The 26,206-nt window shown below is 42.2% G+C and overlaps 3 protein-coding genes across 14 annotated transcripts; 1 reads left to right on the top strand and 2 right to left on the bottom strand.

Moving 5' to 3' along the window:
- Nucleotides 1-639: 639 nt before the first annotated feature.
- LOC136439082 (enolase-phosphatase E1-like) lies at nt 640-10,716 on the top strand. Of its 12 annotated transcripts, none has more exons than XM_066434244.1 (11): nt 640-781; nt 3,751-3,875; nt 5,300-5,386; nt 6,070-6,153; nt 6,290-6,364; nt 6,715-6,819; nt 7,107-7,205; nt 7,497-7,568; nt 7,760-7,828; nt 8,361-8,522; nt 8,825-10,716. In XM_066434244.1, the coding sequence occupies exons 2-11, from the start codon at nt 3,774-3,776 to the stop codon at nt 9,695-9,697; spliced, it is 1,728 nt and encodes a 575-aa protein (XP_066290341.1). In that variant the 5' UTR covers nt 640-781; nt 3,751-3,773; the 3' UTR covers nt 9,698-10,716. The 12 variants fall into 12 exon arrangements, with proteins under 12 accessions (XP_066290341.1, XP_066290343.1, XP_066290340.1 ...); XM_066434246.1 differs by having other exon boundaries at nt 641-781; nt 7,107-7,178; XM_066434243.1 differs by having other exon boundaries at nt 641-781; nt 7,757-7,828.
- LOC136439084 (monoglyceride lipase-like) lies at nt 10,192-14,804 on the bottom strand. Its single transcript, XM_066434256.1, has 8 exons — nt 14,641-14,804; nt 13,749-13,858; nt 13,013-13,149; nt 12,724-12,825; nt 11,976-12,065; nt 11,748-11,823; nt 11,309-11,448; nt 10,192-11,043 (listed from the first exon to the last, which is right to left on the bottom strand). Exons 1-8 carry the CDS (start codon nt 14,781-14,783, stop codon nt 10,921-10,923), a joined length of 921 nt encoding a protein of 306 aa, XP_066290353.1. The 5' UTR covers nt 14,784-14,804; the 3' UTR covers nt 10,192-10,920.
- Nucleotides 14,805-15,646: 842 nt separating this feature from the next.
- Nucleotides 15,647-19,934, bottom strand: LOC136439085 (monoglyceride lipase-like). The gene is made up of 8 exons (XM_066434257.1): nt 19,606-19,934; nt 19,124-19,233; nt 18,419-18,555; nt 17,834-17,941; nt 17,519-17,605; nt 17,194-17,269; nt 16,651-16,790; nt 15,647-16,428 (listed from the first exon to the last, which is right to left on the bottom strand). The coding sequence occupies exons 1-8, from the start codon at nt 19,743-19,745 to the stop codon at nt 16,309-16,311; spliced, it is 918 nt and encodes a 305-aa protein (XP_066290354.1). The 5' UTR covers nt 19,746-19,934; the 3' UTR covers nt 15,647-16,308.
- Nucleotides 19,935-26,206: the final 6,272 nt, after the last annotated feature.

Genomic DNA, 26,206 nt, shown 5'->3' with positions numbered 1-26,206 from the left:
CCGGGACATAGTTTTCCATCACATCGATATTTTCTACTGTTACGTAGGTATCATCTGAGACGCAAAAGCGCGAAACCATTTGACTGAGGTTGGTGTGTACAGTTTTCAGTACAAATTTTATCACATCTTGCACACTTCTATATTATAACTATCAGTTTCGGGTCCGTTTCATTTCTGGCATCTTTTGTTAAATGGAAACATGAAAAGCTTATTTTCTGGATGTTTGTGGCATTCCAGATTTGATATGAAATGGCGGACTATACTCCACTTCAAGAAGAGAGAAGAGACTCTGTAGATTTAGATGGAATATGACACAATGTTCCTTTTCTTTTACTTTATGTTACCTAATGCATTTAGCCCATGTTGGGCATGAATATGCAATAAAGTTCATTGTCATTGTCATTTAACCATCTTGGTCCAATATCTAGGCCTCTGCGATATGTTTAAAACCATCTGGACTATCTATCATAACAAAACGTGCTTTTTGATCATGTGTCAATCTCACGTTGACCCGATTCTGACAAAGTCCCCCTATGTCCTACATGTTTGTACGAGGTCCGCGAGACATGCTGGTTTATTTTGGCGCGCCGTTTCGCTCTGAAAACGTCAGCTGTCAGTCACTCTTTAAACTGGGCAGGCCGCTCTGACCTTTCCGCGCGGAGCTGCGCACTTCGCACTTGCGGATAGCCTTCTCCGGGACCTGACGTCACTTCAGTGCCGTGCTGCTGTAGTGCCTGGTACCGACGGTAGCTAAGCGTGATCGTGTGCGTCCGTTGGATAGGTAGGTTTGTCATCCACAGTCTTTCCCTTCCCGGTTGTATTCTCTAGAGCACGTATGTTGATGATAATACAGTGTCATTTAATACGTGGACGATGTTTTCAGTGGGTGGTACTGGCGGCTAATGCCGGGTGCGCTACGTATCCATATGCCATACGGCAGTATCGGTAACTGAATGTAAACACTCATGCATGTGTATTTGGTACGTGATCGATACGATCATATATAATTCCTTTATTACCACAGATGGATAATTCAAACAGATATGTCTGCATCGTAGGCGGGAAATCTTTCATTTAGAGGGAAAAAGGCCGCTGTGTGCCAGACATGTTCTGCTTACATAGTCAAATGGCACAGGAAGTAGGGCCTCGCCAAAAACGGGCTGAGAAAGTACAGAAGAATGTTCCTTGCACGTCATCACAATTCCGTAAGCATAAACATTAAGCCATGTTTTAGACTAGTTGTCCTGGTCGAGCATTAGGATATCTATAACACATTAACACTCGTCAAATTCAGTCCTGTTTCTGTTGTGAAAATATCAGTGGCATGTGACAAGCGTGTAGCTAGTCGTAGGCTCGTGGATTGAGCATGCTTCCTGATAATGTATGTTCATAATGACTTGTATCTCCCCTTCATATCATCGACGGGTCTTGCCACTGTGTATGTGTGAGGCAATCGCTTTTTGAAGGTTATATGTATTGCCAGAATGAGTGTTTCCGGATATAGCCACTGGCGACTGAATTGACCAGGCTTTGCCCCTGCCAAAAATAACACCAGTTGCCAGCCTTGGTGGGTGGGACAAGCACACCCTGCAATATATGAATCATGGTCTTGCCATTTCGTTATGATATTTCATAAGCCTGGCGCACATAGCCAACTATCAATTCTTGTCAGAGTCACGTCAGTTTTCATCATAGTATCACAGGCATGATGCTCAGGTTACCGGCCAGCTGATGCACCATCTACAATATATAGAACACAACGTACCTGACTCAGGTACGTTGTGTTCTATATATTGTAGATGGTGCATCAGCTGGCCGCCATACGCCATTGATTTAAATGCGGGTATCATGTTTCACACGTCCTACATGTAGGCGTAGGCACATCCCAGCTTCAATTCCAAGATCAAGAAAACAATGACGCTTCTGAGTGAACTAGCACGTGCTTCTACTTCAATATGAGTCGGGATGGGTCGCTTCGCTTTCGGCCTTCGTTTCTGAAGTGGAATCGTTTTTGACAACAGTATTTCGCCACAACGCATTGAAGTTGAATTTGGTGCGTCATTAATTTTGCAAGGGCATTAGATGTTGTTTTTCTGTGACTGAATGTAGGTCATGTCTGGCGCACCTCTACGTGAGGCCCGTAGTTAGGTTACTCCCGGTCATTGGTAAGTAGGTCAGAGAGAAAGCCGCCTATGGGCAAACAGACCTAGTTATCGATCCCAGCGTTTGTTAACTGCGCTCTGTTTTCCCTAAACTCCCCATGACAGAATGGTCACCTACACTTAATCTTCCAACCATCAGCGCATTCCCGAGTCGGCCGTCCTTCACTAATACAATGACTGCTTTGACTGACTAACCTCATAGCATAATCCGTCTTGTACTGACAATTCTTTGTTTCTTGATCTCTTCCGGCGACTCCAAGAAAGACGATGACTTGGCTTGAAAGCTTCCAGTATTTATGTCAGTGCTTAGCCCACTAGGACAGTTCATGCAATATTAACGCATTCTCTGGATGTTCGTAATAAAGGGAACTTCCTATATCCCGTCCGATTAACGCAAGCGGCATGGTCAATTGTTCTGGATTTTATCGAACTGGCGTTAGTACATATTGGTCTCGGGTTCAGTTTATCATCCTGGCGCTGACATAGGCGTGTTACCAGCTCACACTAGCTCAATCTAGCTCACACTGGCTCGCTTACCCCAGTTACGTGCGTGTCCGTGAATCATTAGGCCCAAGGAAGAATGTTGTGTTTTCGGTTCGATCCTGACAAAATAGGGTCGGTGGGTAGATATTAATTCTAAACGCCGGTGCGGTGAGTTGGAATTGACTTTGTCTTCTTTTATTTCTTAGATTTCGGCCAAGTATACACTCAAAAAATTTAACATTTAACATTTTAAACATCATAATATAGCCATGCACGAATAAATTGAACAAAGAAGTAGATTTACGTTTCCTTGCTCTGTTGACAGATTGTGAATTACAGGAAGCTTGAAAGAAAGTTTGCCAAAGTCTTGGAATTATGTTTCAGAATTTCATCACTCAGACGTCATATCGAACATTTCATGTCCCTTACTAGCAGCCCACACCCCTATCCCTCAAAAGGCTAGGGTCTCCAGGTTCTTGCTTTGTCGGTCGGTTTACTGAAAACACAACATTTTTTCCTGGGCCCGAGGGCTGTGGGCATGTAGGACAGGCCCGGGCTTTGGCAGACCGCCATCAAGTGATGCCGAATATAGACAATGTCCTTGATGAATGGATCAAATGAAGATATGTTGGTGTGTACATGCAAAGGGATTTACTAGGACTGCCAACAATGCGGAGAACTTTCCACTATATCAAACGCTCTAATCGGCTACATGTCATGACTATATAATCTCCAAGCAGATGTACCGGTGGCAATGAGTATTCAAAGGGCAAAAGCAGTCCAATTGGCTACCGGGTTGGCCAATTGGACTGCTTTTGCCCTTTGGATACTGTCATTGCCACCAGTAAATCTGCTTGGAGTTTAATGACTAGACAAGTAATGACTAGCTATTTTCTGGTGCGACGTTGGGATGTAAATTTCCCTGCCTGCCAACTGCTAGTATCTCACGTTTCCATCATCTTTAGCCTACTGCGCGACTATCGTTACATGTTTCATCGTCCACGGCCGCAGTCCATATATCCAGGTAAATGATGCATATTTGCCAACCTTGAACACTGTTTGCCCATACCTAGTGTACATGTGTATCTGTTTTTGCGTTGTACAGGTGACAGTGTGTATAGCCTGGCTATGGCAGACTCCGTGACAGAAGCCGTTGCAGTTGCGCCCGCGGGGGAGCCTGGGGAGGTGTCAGCTATTGGGAAGAAGGATGTTCGAGTGAAACGACCTCAGGTATGCCAGAAAAATAATATTAAAATTTTAAAAAAGCAAGAGAGACAGCTCAGGAATATTTCTCTGCTTCGGTTTTTATTTGAGTAACAGAAGTTGCCGAAGTTTGATTTCGGTGACATTATTTCCAAGGTGGAAATAGAGCTCATTTGTATGATTTATGCGTTCCTTATCGTGTTTATAATATGACCTATTTTCATATGTTGTCATGCATATTCTAGATGTAAGCAACGTGTGGCCCACATGTAACTATATTCTCATTTGCGTAATCTATGCGTTGTGACCATCACATAATATCAATATCTTAATATTTGCACAGTTGTTTTGAAAGATAATGACATAATTCTGGACAGGGGCGAGAGAAATGCATTCTCTGCTCCCTGTCCTGTCCTGTTGTGACGAAGTTGAAATAGATGAATTAGCATAGGTGGGTCATATACATGTACATATAGACTTACGTATACATACCGACAGCATCAGTGACGTCTATGAAGATTATGTCCCATGTTATTTTTCAAAACACCACGATTGTCAGCGTTCATGGCATACGGAAACATTTCCTCGTGAAAAATATTTTTTCTAAACGGAGAGAAAGTCTCAACCTAATGTACTTTGTAATGTCATCTTGCCTACTGTTGCTGTGACACATACACACTGCACCCATTGATGAGGTCTAAAGTACGCCTGAAGTAGGGCAGGTCAGGGCGGGCGGCATACTTGTCTGGTTGCGGTTATGTTTACCGACTTAGCCATGCGTAGTGACACGTTCTGTCTACGTCTGGCAGCATTCCACTGATATCTAGGTCAGGGTCAAATTTCTTCCTCCATACAGTTGAACTCTGGAGCTTCTAAGTAGCCTATATATTTCACTATTGGCGCTGTATGCAATCCAATATTGTCTTGAACCATTACATGTTTATCATCGTGTAAAACATTCCATTTAGAAGTTTTTTTTTTATCTATTCAAAGAATACAGTTTTTCCTCATGTATATGAGGCTACTTCTATGTATACGTGTATAAATGACGAGATGTTTTGCATGCAATTTTCCAAAGTAAATTTGTGTATAGTTGAAGATTTTGATGAGTTCATAAGAAGTTGTGAATAGAGTGATGCGTTCCGTGTTGATTAGGCTATAGAGAAAGAATCATTCCGGAAGAATTGGAGCCATATAAAGATGTAAATAATAATATGTAGTGTTTTAAGAATATGTTTGACGATATGATTCTCCGAATCGCTTGCTCGGTTGCGACTTGTCTCTTGTAAACAGAGGAGTGCAAATATAACAGGGTTGTACTAACTACGCGTGGGGTACGTGTTAGCTCGATAGCTTGAACTGTGTCTTAACATCTCGCACAGTACACATTCCGCAAGAGATAGGTAAACAGTATACGATGTCTTCCCAACTTTGTTACATAACTCTATCAGGAAAACAACATTCACATTGGCGCCCCCACACCTGCAGTACTTCCCCGTGACGTATTGGCCTTTCTGGAAGTGGCCATGCCAGGAACGGTATGTGAACAAAAAGTGTCGAGGTGGACTTTTCCACTCTTTCACAAAAACCAAAGAGCTATTCTATTGACAGCTTCGAGGTGGACTGGACAAAGCTCCCAGTGTTACCCTTCATATGTTGATACTATCCCTTTTCTTTGCTTTCCTATTGCACTGTGCCTATCATATCGTCCTCCGCCACTCCCTCTATTTCCTTCTACAAACAGTTTCATATCCGGTCTTCCTCGAACGTCAAACGCAATAGCTCTAGGTATCTCCTGTGGTGTATGAACGAAAGCTTTGTCCATATGCTTCGCAGACTGGCTGTTGGAGCTATGAAAATGTAAAAGAAAATGCTTTAACCTTAAAACTTAGCTTTGCAGTACTGTACATTATCATCCTGCGACCCCTTGAGATAGGCTTCATGGCACGCACAAATGTGGCCGTTTGGTATCCAAGCACGTTTTAGTACCCGATATTGAGGCAAAAAGAATGTGCCAGCCTTTGTAAGGGGTTTGCAGGGCGATTTGCTGAAGCGATCAAGTCTTTACAACAGCAATGCATGGAGATGTAGGACGACGCTGCCCTGTCCTTGGTGCTGATTAAGCAGCCCGGCCATGTTACAACGCCATCTAGCGGTGGTTGTTAAATTTGCAAGACGATGAATACTCGTTGTTTGACGTTTTATACAAAACCTCCTGCAGGTCCCTGCCGACGCCGCAGGAGGATCGCCCGTAGTGACCGTCGTGAAAGATACCAACGAATCAACCTCGACCGCCAAGATAACGGTAATTCCCCAGACGTATTGGTCACTTTGTACCTTCCATTCCTTTCCTACCTTTCTTCCTTCCTTACAACTTCCATGTTCATGACTCTTCCTTCCCTTGTTCCTCTGCGACCGTCCTCATGCGTGCATTTCCCCAGAAAGAACCGACTCACACTCCTCCTCCTCCAGTAGTGGAGACTCAGGTAACACAAAAACACACCAGTGAACCACAGGTATTTCCTCAACCCGACACTTCCCCCATTTCAGCTACCATGCAATACTTTCTGTAATGGTTACATCGTGTGCTGTGTGAAACTTTCCATGATCCTCTCGGCTGCTTTGTTTTTTTCAATGATAATGCATCTGAATGTGACTCATTGTGTGAAAGAATGCAGGAATTTGGTGGCGATAGCTTTCTGCAGTCAAATACTAGTGATGTAGAGTGTTTGCGACTATAGTACTGAGCTGTTGAACATAGCCATGAAAAATGATTCCTCCCCCACACATTCATTTCACACGTGTTGAGCTATTGCTAACCGCCGATGCATCACCCAAGTATCCATCCCTTTTTACCATAATACAGGAAGCGGCAGTTCATATAAAAGAACCAGTGACAAAACCAGGCATTTCCAGTGTGGGACTGTCTCCGGAAGTGTTGTCCTTCTTGGACTTGACTTTATCAGGGGTGGTACGTTGACCCGGAAGTAACTCTATTGTACCTATAACTTATAAGTTCATGTAACATGACGAAATGTGAAAACTAGATATGATAGTACTAATATTGGAACAGAACATAGTCATTACTTTCAACGTTGTTTAAAGAAATAAATCTATGTTAGACGTTCTAGAAAAAAACGTGTTTTCAAGAAACCCAATGTAACGTGTGTGAAATTGACACTGACTGTTGGTAGAAAACCCAAATGAACGAGTGAACGCACCGTTAACACTTGACACCAGCTGATATTCCTTTGTTAGGCGGAACCAGAGATTCCGGAGGAAGCGTCACAAGCAGCGCCCGTCACCCCAGACTCCCGCGAGCCTCATGATGTAATCACAGCGAACCTTTCCCATTACGTCTGGTTCACAACTCTGCTTCCTGTCGTCTTTATCAATTTCTCCTCGCACTTTGCCTTAATGTCTAAATGTGCATTGCTGGGTGACTAATCATCCCCTTCCCTCTCATTATCATAATACTCGCTGTTTGATATTACTTGTGTGTAGAGTCCCATATACTTTACAAGATAAATGGTATAATGATGTATGATGCACTTCAGGCTTCTAATAAGGAAGACGCTTAGCAATTGATTGTCCTGTTGAAACTTATTTTGAAACTTACGTTCGATTCTTCATCCTTTCAAACATCAGGTAACGACGAGTTACACAGTCCGCGACCGTGTCAGTACCCAGGCTCCATCGTCCACCAGCGTTGAACAAAAGGTATTGTGCTTTTCTTATCTTGTTTTACCGTTGTATCTTAATTCCCTGTCCTTTGCCATCGTCCTGCTCTTTCTTTTGTTATTGTAAGCTCTAGCCTCCCTTACAGCATGGAGGTACATGTAGTATCTGATATCACCTCCTTGCTTAAACCAGTGTCCACGACTAACTTGTCGGTATTTTGTGTTTAGCAGATAGCTGATGAGGTTGTCGTCCAAGACATAGCCGAGGAGGCAGCTACCGCGGTAGATGTGACTGACAAGGTTAGTTTGGTACCAAATTTCAATTGTCTGATAATCAACTTGTGTCTGCTGCCATTCAAGTTATCAGAATGTTATAAACATGTCGGTTCATTGGGAATGATGTTCCATGCACGGGATATGCAATATCACAACAGTAAACTCGACGAATAGATTCAATATGGTCAGACTAGACAACATCCTTATCCACCCAAAGGAAATCGTGTCAACCTGTAGGGCAACTTTTTCAATTTTGATATTCTGACATCGGTGTGACATTTAAGACATAGGATCAGCTCTCTATAAGAAGTTCTGTTTTCTTGGCCGAATCTGTTGTTTTTTCAACGCCTTCGGGACAAAACATGATTAAAATATGTCTGTTCTTTTATATCTACTATAACCGAAAAGCGAGGACAAGTAGAATTTATCTAAAGATAGTCATATTCTTTTTGTATCAGTTAATTGTAATTGTTATTTTGTTTTGTTGTGACCTATACTTAGCCATGTGTGGCAGAAATGTGCAATAAAGGTTTTCATTCATTCATTATTTCCGTAGGTCGCACCAGCAGTTCAGGTTGCCAAGACCGAAGTACGGAAGGCAGAAGTTGTAGCCGAGGTTGTCCAAGAAGACGTTGCTACTGTCTCGGAGGTTGCTGTTGAGGAGGTAAACACGGCTCAAGAAGTTGAGACGGTTCCCAAGGCTGAAGAAATTATAAAGGTAAAAAAAATCACCAAAATACCGAGCTCGAGGTTCCATAGACTTTGATGAATAACATTTGAAGTATCAAGATAAATGGTCCAATGATGTATGATGCTCTTCAGGTTCTAATAAGGAAGGCACTTTCCTGGCTTTCCTGTTGAAATTTTTCAATTTTGATATTCTGACAATGGTGTGGCGTTTAGGACATAGGAGCAGTTCTATTAGAGCAGGGCTGTTTTCTTGGGCAAATGTGGTTTTGTTTTAACACCAGAGTGAACTGCTTTGATACGGGACAAAACATGTATCCATTATTTCCATAGGTCGCACCAGCTGCTCAGCTTGTCAGCACCAGCAGTTCAGCAGTTCAGGTTGCCAAGACCGTATGTAGCCAAGTTGTAGCCGATCCGATTATCCAAGAAGAAGACGTAGTCTCAGAGGTTGCTGTTGAGCAGGTAAGCACGGCTCAAGAAGATACACACCAAGAGGCTGCTGTTGAAACGGTCTCCAAGGCTAAAGAAGTTGTACACGCAGAAAAAGAAGCACCAAAGGCCGAGGATGAAGACATCGCGCCAGCCAAGGCGACTGAGCCCGAGAAAAAGCCACCAGTGGTTGAAGAACCAGCGGCGGTAGCTACAGAACCAGCGACGGTAGCTACAGAACCAGCGGCGGTAGCTACAGAACCAGCGGCGGTAGCTACAGAACCAGCGGCGGTAGCTACAGAACCAGCGGCGGTAGCTACAGAACCAGTGGCGGTAGCTACAGAACCAGTGGCAGAAGTTAAGGAGCCTGCGAAGGAAGAGGCGGTGACAGAGACTGGGGAACCAGAGAAGATCCTTGAGGTGGCGGAGGAGGCAGCACCAGCGGCTGACGAGGATAAAGAAAAGAAGCCAACTGTCGCTGCCAAGACGGAGTGGACCGAGGAGCAGGTGAAGGAATGGTCTCAAGAAGGCTACGTTCCCATGGTCAACAACATGTTTCTTCCGTCGACGATGCGCGTTCTGCCTAGCCCTCTATTCTATATTGGTGTGGGGGTTTTGACAGCCCTCGTTTTCTACCTGACAGAATCCCCCATCATGGCCCTCATGACGCTCGTCTTCATTCTTGTTCTCATTCTTCTCGCCCGGCTCTTCTATCTGTACAGGCTCCACGTGTGGTGCGCGGAGGAGTCGGCCGGTCAGAAAAAATCCGAGTAGTGAACAAAGAGAAACAAAATGCTGCAGTGAAATATGATCAAAAGCTTACTGAGCTATGTCAGTCACAAGAGCATGCGTAAAGCGCTTTGTAGAATAGAATGCAAAGTGACATTGCACGCAAGCTGCCTCTTTTGGTATGTACCCCTGCGCGCGTTCCGCTTCCGCTTTTTACCTGGGCCTCTTCTATCAGCAATGAAAAGAAATGATCCTATTTAAAGTTAGGAGGCAACTGCTATCATATTACCGACTAAATCAACAAATTGAACTTGCTTCCCTAAGGGTCTAGGTAAGGGTTTATGTACTTTGCAAGTGTCCCTAGTAGTGTTGGGTCTTTCCGTATACATAAGGTACTCTGTAGCTGTGTGGCGAATGCCCAGGGTTAATCCTAAAAATACCACACTTTGAAACAGACGCGATGCATCTATTCAGGCCTAGCCGGAGACGCTAGTGTCGTCAGTGTTTTAGACTTGTCTATTCACATCAAAGCACACACGTAAATGGGTTAGATTTATCTCATGTCTCTAAATGGCTTCATTCAATGGTACACGGAGACCATTGTTTTCGCGTATTTACGTAAGTCAATGATGTAATAGATGTATTAGAATCTATCACGGAGTTGATATGATATACCATCATGTATTATCAGTATGTATACAATCCGTGCTGAGTGTAGAATTATCAGAACGTTATATACAAGCTATGCAAGAGTTGGAGTCATTATGATACAGTACTATGATTTATACATAGTAGCACATATACGATGTCTTACATTCAAACTAGTCACGATACGTACTCATGACACAAGATCTATTGACTAGCATTATCGTGGACAGTAGTCATGTATTCCCACAGTATAGTACGGTCAACTATGATGACTTCTTTAGCGTGCGCGCAAACATGGTGCAGCATGTACTGTATTTCCTATATTGCAATAATAATATGTAACCATTGGATGTAACCTCTGAAACATACTATACGACATGTATGACGATACCGCAATAAAATTGTTGTGTCATTTAGTTCTCACGGGACTTAATCTGCATTGACTCAACATATTTCTTCTTAACAAAAACGTGCCTTTTACACCAAAACGTTAAGCACGTGATGTTAAGAATGTAAACAATAGTTATCCGCCTATCATCTACAATCAATGGGATGTTAACTTTCCTCTAGATAAGAAACACTTGTACCAGACTATGATATGTAATAACGAGGATTCCTAACTATGATGAGGAAGTGTGTGCCCGGTCCACGCGAGGTAACAACCAATCCAGGATGTCCTTCTGAACCTTCTCTACGTCATCAGGACTCTCCAGCAGCAAGTTGTGGAGACAGTTGGGGTAAGTCTGGAGAATACAACACGACAACAGAAACAAAGAGGCCGGCATGGTACATTATGACGGTTTTGTAGTGGAGAAAAACACAGTACCCCCTACCCCTAAGCCAAAATTGCCCACTATCAAAAGATAAGCTAGTACTGGTGCAAGCAAGGTGTCTTGAATACGGTTTACTGATACCAGGCAACATGTTCTTTAGTTAAACTTAAAATCAATAATCATATAGAATCTGCATAGTGCTCTACAACAGCTGGCAATCAGTACTCGTACGTACCTTTATCTGTTTATCTTGACTCCTGGCCTGTTCGTACAGTTCCCGGGATCCACAGATGTCCGTCACGGAGTCGTTCTCTCCGTGGAGCACCAGAAATGGACATTCGACTTCGTGCAGCCGGTGACGCGTTTCTTTGATGCCTATATCGTATCAGGACGGGAAACGAGGGTATAGTCAAAACTAGGTAATTTCAGGTAGCTTATACTTAAATCTTAAGGTAGCAGAACCTTTAATTACCTTAAGGTAACTTAAAGTTTAGGTAGCAAACTTGTACAATAAATAAATGGGCATATTGTGATTGTATAGTTTAAGTAGGAAAGGTGTATCGCTCGTAAATTCTGTATGTTTTCGTGGCCGTATATTTCGCTTCATCGAACCCAGTGTAGACTTTGTACGCTCTGTATTTTTCGTCTTTGATAAGACATGAAAAACACCCTACCATTAAGCAGCTGATGCGCTGCCCGCAACTTAAGCCCTTCTTTATAGATGAGAGGATCGTTTGCGTACATCGTTTGCTGCAAGGTGAGACAAGTCTGTTAAGTTAGATCATTAGAACATTACAATCTACAGTTCTACATCGTTGGCAACCTGAATATACACAGGTAAACCTATCTTCCCCTTTGCCCTTTTGGCATGCACATGTATACCAACTACAAACGTAACTCACACTTTCCGGGCGTTTGCTGACCAGTAGCGGCCGGGGGCCTCCCGCGCGGACTTCCGGGAGAAGCCAGGCACCAATCGAACTCATCATGATCTGTTGTCAAACGGTAAGAAAAGTCCGTGAATAATTTCATCAAGTTGGGGAATGACTGAATGGCAATTTCTTTATTCACAACCATATCTTTAACAAGAGTTCGACGACCTCTTATTTTCGCCAAATTATTTTAACCTTTGTGACTGGTGTATTTTGAGTGTCTCGCATCTATGATGCAAATAAGGTCATCATTTGCATAAATCTTATCAGTTTATCATCTTCTCCACCCAAAAGCAGAACTTGTCTCAACTTAAGTATGACAGTGTTATCTTATCTAGCTTACAAAGAAGACACAGACACCCACACAGACAAAACATAACCTTCTTGGCGAAGGTAACAAAAGCTGACGTTTCGATGACTGTCTGTCATCTTCATCTTCAATATCTATGTATAAGACAATACGCTACGGTTGGGACCGCATCATTTGCAGTGACACCTCGCTGCGGTGCAAAGTGAACCAGTCAGAATTGCTCTGAAGAAGATGACAGACAGTCATCGAAACGTACGTTGGATATACAGTTAGTTAAGAATAAAGAACTTGCTAATCGGTAAGAAAAGTATATGTGAACAATATGTATAGACTACATTTCCCTGATTTAAGTATGTTAAACGCTGTTCTCAGTTTATAAGGTGTAGATAATGATATGTTAGTTGTTACCATCCCTGCCAGTAGTGCGGCCCTTATTGCTGGAGACAACAGTAGCATCCCAGCAAACAGATCAGGACGCTGTATGGATGCCCGGATTGCAATAGGACCACCCTGCAAAAACATGAGCGGTACTGCAACCATGCACAAGTGCAAGATGGGACACTGAAGATCACAGACGTATTGGAAGAAAATACTTGCACACTGGCTAATCAAGAATAACAATGCTCAATTACACATTTGAACAGAAAGCAAGGACAGAAAAAAGGAATGAAATGAGAACAAAAACTTTTAGACATACCATGGACTGTCCCGACAAGAATACGGGCACACCTGGGTACTTGGCCGACACCATTTCAACATGCTGTAAGACGTCTCTGGTCATGACATCGAAGTCCATTTGGTCTCCCCGGATCCCCTCGCTCTGACCATGACCGACTGTTATGCAGTATTATAAAAGTACTAAGTGTGAAACGGGATAGGAGACATTAAACATAATGAATATTTGTCCCAAAAAAACACAAACATAGATATAAACGCAAAAAGGTTGAACATGGGCCTAATCGTTCACACACCTAGAGTTGCACGACCTCATACCTTGCCAGATGACATTAACCTTTACGACTGACGAATTGGAAATTTTTATCATTGATTATGCAAATAATGTCTTTATTTTCATAATTTGTTTGATAATGTACACATATGCTTAACCTACAAATACTGCAATTCCAGTCATTCACCTCCCTATGAAATTATACTATTTTCTCATCGACTATGCAAATTAGGTATTCATTTGCATATCTTATACCTATGGACATTCCTCTCTTCCTCAGTTATATATGTCACATGTTTGAATAGTCCTTTCATGGAACACGTTGGATTTATAAATTTTGCTCATTGATTATTCAAAGTAGATCTTGATTTGAATTGTTATTTGATTATGTCAATCATCATGAAAGGTGCCTTTTAAAATTACCTTTTTTGAGTATTTCTCCTTGAAAGATTTCAACAAAACGCCAATTAAGAAGCACACATACCGTGGTCGTGTGAGAAGACCAGTATCCCGTGGCCGTTGAGAAGTCGTGCCAGGATGGGAGATATCAGACCACAGTGGCACCTAAAGCCATGCACATGGAACAGTAGTGCTCTAGGAGAATAAGAGACAAATTCATGGTCAGCATAGCCCCTCTTTATGTTTTCATCTTTTTTCTGTACCCTTTCTAAGAACAAGCTAGTCCTTCAAGCACAATAATGGAAAAGCACAAAATGTAGTTTTGAAGGTACATCTACACCGTCAGGAGTTATTATGGGTCTGGGCACACAGAGACAGACAGAGCACAGGAGTATCGATACCAATTATTTAAGATGAAAGCACAAGTAGGTTATGTCAAATTCATGCATTCGAATTCAGGGAGAGGGTGCCGTCAGCGCCTAGCGAGAGATTGTGTAACTTTAGGAACAGGGTACATTCAGGCCATTTAGTAACTAACGTTATGGCCAAGCCACGCCCATACGTACAAAACAAGAAAGAAAACAAGTTTTTAAATTATCAAACCGCTGCTCTTTGCGACGACGACCTTTGGCCCCTGCGCAACACAATGCGTGACACTCACGTCACACAGGGCTTAGTAGTGTGTAACTAGTGTGCCTGGACCCAGAGAAAACAGCGCAGACGTAAAGGCACACCTGTGGAATAGCTTTTTTACAACAAACAAGTAGCTTTCTTATCATACGGTGTTTAATCATTAATTCCTCTGTCCTATGGGTGAGTCCACATGCCAAAAGGCATCTCGCACCCTGAAAGCATAACTTGCTCAAGATTATCACGTGGCTCAGTTAAAATCCGGCTACCCCATATGCATGCCTGTCTTGTTAAATACAAAGTAGCAAACCACGGAATTCGAAGTAAGTCACAGTGAAGAAAGTTACCTTGGTTCCTCGCCTTCCTTCAGATCAGGCTCCCATGTCTTACAGAACAGATACTGCCCGTCTGCGTTCACCATGTGCGGCAGGGTGTTGTAGCTCACCCCCTGAGGGGTACAGCGCTCCGCTACACCACCAGAGCTCGCCATATCATATAACAAACGGAAGCGGCTCACAACCTTCGACGATCGACCCGAGTGAACTTTGACCGTAAGTTAGCCGTGACGATTGAACAGTAACGTTATAATGCAAAACAAGTGTTCAGTCCCCACGGCTAAACCTAATTACCTTCATGAAAAATGGAGGCTATATTCTGGCCAGCGTTTGTCTGTGTGTCAGTCGACGTCTGGATGGATTGGTTTTATATAGGGTGTGTTTGCAGTGTTTTCAATGTTTTTTTTCTGTCATGGACATGCCATGGTCTGGATGTTTGGGTGGCAGATTTTGACGCCAGGACGAAGTGGTATAGGTTTGGGTCCGCCAGCATGTTGGAACTTCAAGGGCGTTTTTGTTAAAATATTTCAGAGGACAACTGAAGAGAAGGAAGGACGGATTTTCCTTATTTGGGGCATGAAGGTAGCTTGGATTATTTAACATAGCCATAGATGTACACATGTACACTTAGATGCAAGTTATGAAAATAAGGAGCTTGCATAACTAATGGTGAAATTCTATAATTTCAGTATTTTCAATGATAGGACTTCAGTACATGTAAAATATGTAATTCATAGCAGGTGGAACATAAACAGATACCAAACATGCAAATAAGGCATAATTTGCATGATTGGTACGAAAATGCCATACCTTCATAGTGGTCAATGATGGATATTTCATACTTGTGACATGTGCTGGTTAGTTACAGGTGAACTTAACCATGTAAAGATTATGTAGATGTGTAAGTCACTTGCATAGAATTCACAAACGTTCTAAAAATTTCATGAAAACATGAGTTTGCCTAGCTCTAGTTAGTATGTAATTTAGATCTCTAAGGTAAAAAAACACTCGAAGAAACTGTTGTGATTGATTGATTTACTGCAGCAAAACGGTCCTTAGGCACAGAATAATTCCGATGTAGCATATTGACCCTCATTGATGTAAATGATTCGTATACATTATGTAACATTATAAGTATTTCACAGTTCATCCTCTGTAACGGTGAGGAAAATATCAATGAACATTTTAAGGACTTATGATTATAAGCGATGCTTGTCAGCAATAACGGTTTGCAATGTTTGCAACCAGGCAAATGTATATCCTTTTTTAAGATCATAAGTACATGAAACGATATGAATATTACACTGTAACAGGCTGTTTCGAGCTGATTCAGATCATATGAAGCAAGACTGGTATATTCACATTATCAGTAACCTACCCGAGTTTCTAACCGACCTGTAAAGTGGGTTCCCATGTCCTACAGTACAGGTACTGGCCGTCTGCGTTTATAATATAGACTATGTTTTCCAGTATATGTATTATATCTAAACAATACCATGGGCATGCGCAATTACTAGGCAGCACGTTGTAACATTGACAGGAGAACACAACAGGCTAATGATGATAATCAAAGAAAACGAAGTATCTTCTTCTCCCAGTATCATTATTAATAATATTATATCAGTGATACATGGCAGTTGATAATTCCAGCTACACATTATCTACTTGTGCACGTTCTCACTAAGTGGACTTTTTCTCCTGGTTCAGCCTGGCCAAGAACCAGTCCAGTATATTTCGTTTGACTTTTTCTACATCTTCCGGCGTCTCCAGTAAAAGGACATGTCGGCAGTTGGGGTAGACCTGAGTGTGTACAAATGCATATATATAAATATATATATATATATATAATTTTCCTAAGATGCCCAAATACCTCTCCGTTCACCCAGATGAGCGTTAAAAAAACGAACAGCAACAAGGAACGCACTGTGTATATGCCTCTCGGAAGGCCCTCTACCACCCCACCCCCAAAAAAATCCCACAAAAGAGACCACCAAACAATGGCCATCTGGTTTTACATTGTACCTTGATTTCCTTGTCCCTGCTTCTGGCCTGATGGTGTAGTTTCCACGATCCGGAGACATCAGCTATTTTGTCGTCCTCTCCGTGCATCACCAAAAATGGACAATCAAATTCGGGAAGCAGACTTTGGGTTGCCACCATGCCTGTATTAAAATAGGTAATGGCACAACAGTAAAAGTGCTTCAAATGAAACGCTGTGTAAGAGTTTTACACAGTGTATTAGTTAGATAAAGTTAACATCAAGTCTAGTGGGAGCGACCAATTTGTCTTCGTCAAAGTCTCGTGATGACACGCTCCTGAAGAACAATCCAAAAATCTCCTATCATCACGATGTAAATGTGTCGTTTAAGCCTCTGAAGACATCTAAATGAGCCTGGTGCAATATCGGTTATTAGTCTCTCATTGTGTCCATTTCTCGGACAACGTATCCCCTAAAAACGTCAGCCTTGTCAACTTTAACTAAGGTGGAAGCAGCTAAAGCTAATTTGGCACGATTTCATAAAACAGGATTACAGCCCCCCCCCCCTGACGTGACAAATTTCATACCATATAAAAATGTCACTCCTAGGCGCACAGTGTATGCTGCATCAGATACCAAGGGGTCTTCAAGAAACATCTTGAGCTGAAAAACACATGATGTTAAATCAGTAAATAACATACACACATATGACTGTTGAATGATGATATCACACAAAACGCTATCATCGTAAATCTACCTCCAAAATCCCAGCGGTAAATGCACAGTCATAGTGCAGAAGGAACTACATGTCATGTGTGCACGATGTTTCCCTTAGCCATTGAGCCACTTATGATTTAAACAACAGTATATCGGCAGAGAAGTATTCTTTCAACAAGTTACCACTTTATGTACCTTTTCGTCGTCCTTGGTCAGTTGTGATGGAAACTTCGCAAGCTCCATGTTTGGAAGTATCTTGTAGACGGCCCATGCTACGGCCAACTGGTAAAGATGGACCGATGGAGTAAAGACAAGAGTGGGTTTGATGCAGGTGTTATTGATGTCAAGAATATACCCAAACAGAAAGTATATCCAGGAAACTTTAACCTTTCTCAATACTATCTTTCCCATCTGAAAATGTATTAGATGAAGTAAAAAAGAACTACATATACATACATATACATACATACATACATACATACATACATACATACACACATACATACATACATATAGATAAGACCTGGTCCAGCTGTTTTCTATAGCGGGTGAAGTCAGCACCATCCCGGCAAATTGACCTGGCCGCTTGCAGGCTGCAGTGATGGCCGCGCAGCCTCCCTGTGGAGGACAGAAAACACTTATTTTAAACATCGATGAACAGCTTTAGTAGTTTAGTAGTGTGTAATGACAAGCGCATTTTCCAAGCTGTAGAGTTTTGTTTCCTGCTATATGCAGAGACCGTTCCCGCAAGGTGTTTTCAAAAACCAATTCCTTAGAGAATGCATTCGGGGAATTCCGAGAATATTTGTCGATCCGAAAGAAGTACTATACAAAAGGCTCCGCCCCTGAGGCGCTCTCGCTGCGCTCTCGCTGCGACCTAACTTGAATTTATGTAACCCTAAACTTCACAATTGGAATATCATGAAAATTAACACGTATGACTGAAAAGAAAACGCGCTAAGCGTAAAAACATTCATTTTTATCTGTGAAATTCGTTCAGCATTTTTATCTGTGAAATTTTACGTCGCAGCGCGATCGCAGCGAGGGCGCCGTCCTAGTGGAATGGGGGTATAAAGTGATTTTGTTTTGTATTACCATGGAGTGTCCGAGCACGAAGATAGGTACATCAGGATATCGAGCTCGCATCACGTCGACGTGCTGAAGAATGTCTCTGGCGAGGATGTCAAAGTTTTCCACATACAATCTCTCTCCTTCACTCTGACCATGGCCGACTGAATGCAAATATGATACGGATACGGGTACGGGGTTTACATCTTAATCGACCAATCGAAGTTAAGCGTATGTTAATTTATATATAAAAATATTTTGTTTGATGTTTTAGCCAGTGTGGTCTTAATTGTATCAAACATTTCTTCATCATAGCGTCCACAAAGGTGGGATTGCGTCGACTTTATCAAACTGTGCATTGCAATGCATTGTTGATAAGTTTCAAGTCGTAATTCTGTAGTGATAATGGATTTCACCAAGGAAGGAATCATTCGGTACTATTTTTAGATTGTAATGACAATTGGCTTATTATTTTGATAAACCCATAAATGTTTAATTGCGAATGCATACAACATTGAGATAACAAATAGTAAATGCCTAGCTGTAGCTGCATTAGCGGGGTCTGACTTCTTTGAAGGCTCTGGGTCCAAGACTATGTGTCATGTGATGCTCATTTCCACACACCTGTTTGATTCTGCAGCCCACAATTAATCCAGTTTCACCCTTGGTGTGACAGTCATTAGTCCTGTCTAAATAGAGCGAATAGTGTAGCTAACTGTAAGTGCTGTTTACCGTGGTCATGTGAGAAGACTAAGAAACCATGGCTGTTGAGAAGCTGGGCCAGTATAGGACCAAGGACTCCACAGTGACTTCCCCGTCCGTGCGACAAGAATAGCAAAGCTCTAGAACAAGGCAGAATATTTAGGATATTTAGTTGTTATAACAAATATTTCATTCAAGCAGAAACAAATAGAGAAGTATTTCTTCGATCCAAGGGACAATCTGACAAAGTATGAGTGGACGACCAGCCAGTCAGATGTTTACTGAACGAGGCCCCCACCCCCATGATGTAGGGGAAATAGGTTTGATTTCAAGTTTAGTCTATTCACAATCCTTTGAAACAAGAACAAGCACAAAAACATTGTACCAACACAATCTCTGGAGTTTGATTAGTCCTTTTCGTACCGGAAGGCCCGAAGGTCTGGTGACCTTTGATCTCTTACAGGTATATATACATCAACCTAGGACCTGTGGCCATGACCGAAATGACGCACCTGAGTTTCTGGCCGGCCTGTAAAGTGGGTTCCCATGTCCTACAATACAGGTACTGACCGTCTGAGTTTACAATGTGCGGTACGGTACTGTACCTCACACCCTGGGGCGTGCGGCGGTCCGAGTCTGTCACAGGGGCCATCTTACGTGACACTGTTTGTTTAGTTTAAACATTAACGTGTAAGAAGATACCTGCGTCATTCTCCCCATGGTGATTATGAAAGAGAAACAAGCAAAACAATCTGGGGAAATCTTCTTAACCTTCGACCCAACTGTCCCAACACAAAAACCACATCTCGAACGACCATATTGTCCTAGATGTGTGAGTCTTCCCATGCATATTTACGTCCCCTTTTTTTGTTTTACTTCCAAATACACATGTAAATAGAATTAACATGGTCGATGTGTGTGTTTTGCCAAACATCATGTCCAGTTTAGTTGTATCAGTTGCTCCGGATTATGGAATTTTGATCGGCAAAAGCAAGGTAAAATGAAAAACCATTGCTCTTAAAAACGAGGTAACAGCTCGTTTTGCAAAACATTCAATTAAAATTTCGCGGGTCATCTTTTCAGTAATTTCACAGACGAGTGAAAAGATAGAATTTTTTGGGTTCTTTTAATACATGCTTTACATACTACAGTATTAATAATTGATAAAACAACATGGTCAATGATCCACGTCGACGACGACATCGTAGTTAACCTACATAGTGTCTGACACACCATTCATGACGCATTTGTGTTCCTATTATGTAGCGTAATTGTTCACCGTGAAAATAGATTTCCTTGTGCGCTGGTGAATTGAAGAAATGATAACAAGTCGACCAATAAGCCAACGTGCTGCTAGCATCGCAGCCCAGACAATTAGGTATTTTACAGCAACGCATATGGATGACCCACATTATAGGTGGCGCTTTTGAAAGCTGAGTACTAGTATTTGCTAAATCATAACGTGAATTAACGGATTGATTCCTTTCAAGAAATACGTCCCCTTTATGTCGGGCTGGTTACAAATAACGTTACAGCTTTCTGTCAGGTTGGTGTAATGTGCAACCAGACTAAATTGAGTTTCTAGCTACCCTTCCACTTGTCAGGGCCGGGGACGGACTTCATAGAGCCCTGGACATGAGTTTTTGTGTTACACAGACTAGTGTAATACGCACTGTCGTCTTTTTGTGCCAGGTGCCAGGTTATTAAACATCAAGCGTAACCCAGGTGTCAGGTTAGATTATTAAACATCACATGTAACCCGTTTTCCAATCGAGTGTGCCAGGTGCCAGTTAGGTTAGGTCTTTAAACATCACGCGTAACCTTTTTTCCACCCGAGTGCACCGGCACTGCACGAAATGGCCTCGTATCCCGGCGTATACGTACAGAGATTCCTCCGGAAATATTCCATATCCCGGTGCGGATTTAGCGTATCCGTTAATTTTATCGGATACGCTAAATCCGCACCGGGATATGGAATATTTCCGGAGGAATCCCTGTACGTATACGCCGGGATACGAGGCCATTTCGTGCAGTGCGGGTGCCAGGTTAGGTTATCGAGGCTTACAGCAGGCTTTACTCTTATCACAGCAGGTTAACTAGAGAAGTACCGACAAGTAGTTTACAGCATCAAGCATTCCTTGTACAGCAAGACCTACACCGACGTAATGTGCCATGTTGGCTTTCAAACGTAAGTAAGATTCTCAAGGAGTCCGGTTTTAGCTACCTATTGTTAAACCAGGACCGTAATATACCATCAGTTCAGTCCAAAGTGAAACAAAGATTAAAAGATATATTTCTTCAAACTTTTTATTCAGAACTGAGCTCTAATGGTAAAAACAAAAATCAAGGAAACAAACTAAGAACGTATAGAAAGTTCAAACACCTACGAACCTACCTAAATATTCCAAATTTCAGCCATCGCCGAGCCATGGCTAAATCAAGAATAATAATGATAATAATAATAACTTTATTGCAAATTCATGCCCGGAGGCTAATTGCAATAATACATTGAAATGAGATAATGACAATAATAAGAACACAGTAATGAAATAAACACAAAGTAAAATTAAAGTCTTCAACTAGAGCTACTTCTAATCTAAATAGTTGCTATTGGGTTTTATTTCTTTTTTTGTGTGCAGTAGAATATGAAATCCCCTACGTTTTGGGAGATATATGCATCGGCCGGTGTTAACAGAAAGACAGTTTTTTGTAGGTTTCTGCGACGTCCAAAGCTGGGGACAATTTTGCTGACTAGGTTAGTGATCATCCCTTACAAATCGAAGTAGGTAGATACAGCCGGAGTCCTCCGAACGACAGACTTTGTACACTCTGTAACTCCAACCGTATAGAAAATGAAGTTCATTTTGTATTAGAGTGTACGTTATACAGGGGCATATGTAATTCCTTTATTGGTGCCCTGAATTTAGATACACGACTTTAACAGTTAGTAAAAGATGAACTATTTGTATACTTAATAACATCCTCTGACAACATTATACAACAAAAACTCTGTGAATTCGAACACACTTGTTTTAAGAAGACGGAAGAGACATGTAAACAATAGATTCAATAGCATTATATGTTTGGTTATTCTGTAATCGATAGATATAGTATAGCATACATTTAGTTGTTTTGTTCATGTAACGATTCACTACACTGAATACGTTTCATGTGATATTGAAATTACTGTACTGCATTTAGCCCATGTGGGCATGAACGTGCAAATAAAGATCATTGTCATTGTCATCATTCTACTCGCGCAACCCCTTTTCTACTCGAGTGTGCCAGGTGCCAGGTTAGGTTATTTGAATGAAGACCTTTATTGTACATTCGTGCCCCGAGGGGCTAGATACAGGTCGTTTAAATAGACCTAACTAACATGTAAGTGACATATACAGTGAAATATATACAGTACATAGTTTAAACATACATGGTAGACGAAAGTGATAAGCTAAGCTAATCCAGTAGAGTCAACTTCTTAAACATCACCGGTAACCCTTTTCGCACCCGAGTGTGCCAGGTGCCAGGTGCCAGGCTAGCTTAATTGTCTCCTGGCTGACTGGAGTTACTGACCGCTAAATGGGCCATGCTTGTCTCTAGTATGAGGGTACAAAGAAAAATATATACTTCTAAAAAGAGAGAAAGCTCCGCTTGCACTTCAAGTAAGGCGGTTCAAAAATAAATCAGCTCATTTCATAAAGTACCAAAGTACTTGCATAAAATGAGCATTTGGCAAAAAAAGGAGAACATTGGTCTTCATCCATCCACGCATAACGTCCAGGGTTCATGACATCCATTTTCAGTGAGCTTTCACTTGGGTCATTCTACATTTTTCTCTCCTCCCGACGAGTCAATGTGTAAAAATAGGCAAACACGCATTACAGATATTTCTAAAGTTAATGTTCGGAGGCATGGGACAAGACTGGATTTGACAAATTCTTGGATATGAAGAAAGAACATCCAAGGCACCAGATGCCGATGTTACATTTCTCCCGTTGAGTGATAATCATAAGGAGAGATGCGATAGGAGAGAAATGTAAGATAACAGTTGCTTAAGCAACTGGATAATTTTTGGCTGTTAGTTGCTTGTTATCTTGCGTATCTTACCACCCGGATTTCTAACCTTTATCGACGATAGGAGAGAACGTTCTACAGTTTGATCAACTCCTTTAAGATGCATGTAGTAATACATATAACACAAAGGTCAGCTTAAGCTGCCTGATCCTGTATTTACCAGTTGTAAGTACACGACTAGTGACTTCCTGTACGGATGAGAAGATACGGCACAAATATCAGACGAGGACTCAAATAGGTGGCAAGTTTGATATTGCAGCAAAGTTCCTACAAAAAGGAGGTCCAGTGTAGAGTGGCCTAATTTTACGTTGACTTTGGTAAAATGGTGGACTTGCTTATAGGTAAAACTGCTGTTATTAAGTGTTTTCGCAGCACTTTCGCAAAAATGAAATGACTGGATTAACTGTCCTGGCTCCAGGTCGGTATAGTGATCTCAACCAAGTAGCTGTGGCTAGTAACCATGGTAACCGGGACAGGTAACGGGGCACTGTCCGTACCATTCTCAAATTAGTCTGGCGCTTGGTACAAATGGAGTCAGCGGACAGGAAAGGACGCCACTCAAAGGAACGTGAGGGAAGGGAAAAGCCGGCGTTGTTTGTGGACTGCAACTGGCCTTTCCGGCTTCAGGCGCCACAGATATTTCGAACAGACTCGGCCCCGAGGGCATCAGAGCTAGGAAGTACAGCGTACATCCATTCAATCAGCACATTGGAACATTTAACAACCTTGAGGTCAGGTAAAAAGGCTTTGTTGCTCACCTTACGCTTACCTGTCTCGACGTAGTGGCGTTTTCTCCGGCAAATGAAAACGTTTTATACTATCTGCGGCAGTTAGGTCACCAATTACAACTATTAAAGAGACAGGTGTTTCGTCTTTTTGAAAGTGAAGATACAGACTTTCATTGTAAACTTGTGAATCGGCGGGTTGCGTTGGAGAAGAGGCACTGAAACGTTTATTTGTGACAAACGAAGATTCTTGTTCACCATGAATCCGATATTTCAGCGCAAAGCTGTCGTTCTGCTCATTCTTGCCATCTCGGCAGTACCCCACCTGTCGGTAGGTCAGACGTGTTTCCCCTCGTGCCAGAGAAGATCGCTGACTTCGTGTCTACCCGTCAGCAAAATGGTTGACAACAACGAAGGTTTGGCTAACCTCACTTCAATACATCATCATAAGGCGGTGTGTCTATCTTGTGGCGATGGTCGCAAAAATTTTGAGGAAATTGCAAAAGGGCAAACAGGAAAGTGCTTTGCAGGTACCGGTGTGGAGTGGCTCGCGCTGAGAGGGTTTCAATTCGGTGAATTATCGTCACAGGAGCTAGCCGGCATCGACCCTTCTTCTCTCACTCGTCTTTTTTTTGTTGGCACAAAGATAGACAAACTAGGCAACGCTACATTCAAAAACTTTGTCAGCCTGGAAATACTAAACCTAGACGACAACATGTTGCAGACAGTTCCAAGAAATTGGCACAGCGCTTCGCCCTCACCCGAAAGTTACAGCCTCAAAAATCTTTCGATTTCGAACAATAAAATCGCCAGCTTAGAACCCGGATGTTTTCAACAGTTAAAGAACCTTCAGTTTTTGAACCTACGGAGCAACTCATTGCAAGAATTACACGGTGACTGGTTTATTGGATTAGTCAAACTTGAAGTACTGTATCTAAGTGGAAACAAATTAGAAACCATTCCACCAAACGTGTTTGCGTTCTTGCGACAACTACAGTTTCTGGACTTAAGAAACAACGACATCATGTGCTTGCACAGGGATTCATTCATGGCTCCTGACAGTCTTGTGAGCGTTGAGCTTAGCGGAAATCATCTGGCGGTTTCCAAATCAAATATTTCGACTAATATGACATGGAGTGTTACGGTGATAACTTGCAACGTATTCGCAAAGCAGTGGATACAGTTGCAAGTCAACGGCATAGCTATACATATCAATTATAACGCCTTTGACGAAATATTTACTATCGATTGGTTTAAGATCAAAGGCGTCGCGAGCAGTGCCGAGCCTTGTGATCATTTTTCTTCTGAATATCAGCTAGGTCTTTCCACATTTCACAATCCCTTTGTCGTCATAGTAAGAAGAACTAAGTCAGAACATACACTGGAGTATTTGTCAGGTGCTTGTGCAGAGGCGTGGTCAGAGCCAGGAGGCATAAGTATAGGTTTAAAGGGTGAGTCTAGTTTACGATTCTTCGGTCTAGAAACGAGTGGTGGTCCAGTTGCATCTAGATCAGAGGGTTTTAGCATTGTGGTGACTAGGCAGAAAAAACAAACAAGCAATCTCCAAAGTGCAGCTTCAGATAACGGGGACAGCAGAGGCCAGACTGGGGTAAAAGTATCCTGCGTTGCTCTCTCGTTTGACGGCAAACAAGCCTCGCTCCATACCGGGAGACGCACCAGGAGGATGGGGCATGTAGATGACGCAAAATGTTTTGCAGGGAAATCTGTCTTGAACAAAGACAAAATGTCAACCAATGTAACAGTGAGAGGTGCCTGTAACACGGAAGATGGAACGAACGCATCTGAAAAGCAAACGATTTTCCCTGAACCAAACACAACGGCCGGGGTGTCACAGTCTGACACAGCCCCTGATGTAGTTGCAGATTTAACAATTCCTCTAGTAGTAATTTCTGTGATGGCAGGTCTGCTCATGGTAATAGGTTGTAACGCTTTGTTTTGTTTCGTAAAGAGACGTAGAAATGAACAAAATATGGGACACAACCCACAAAATCTCCCCTTTTCGAGTAATGCCTTACAGGGAAATCCAATGTACGTAAGACCAGGAGTACAAGGAACCTCCCAGCCAGGGAGCATACAGGGTAATCAAACAGACGACAACACGTACAATGTAATAAATGAAGATGACGTGTACGATCCATCGGGCCACTACTACAGTGACATAAAGGACCAGGATGCCGGCGTTAGAACAACACAAATATTAGGCAATGATCATCAAAACGACAACACATACAATGAAATAAATGATGACGACGTGTACGATCCATCCGGTCACTACTACAGTGAGATAAAGGAT

The sequence above is a fragment of the Branchiostoma lanceolatum genome, chromosome 7 (genome assembly GCF_035083965.1).
Source record: "Branchiostoma lanceolatum isolate klBraLanc5 chromosome 7, klBraLanc5.hap2, whole genome shotgun sequence".
Taxonomy (NCBI): domain Eukaryota; kingdom Metazoa; phylum Chordata; class Leptocardii; order Amphioxiformes; family Branchiostomatidae; genus Branchiostoma; species Branchiostoma lanceolatum.
This window is presented reverse-complemented; position numbering and strand designations above follow the sequence as displayed.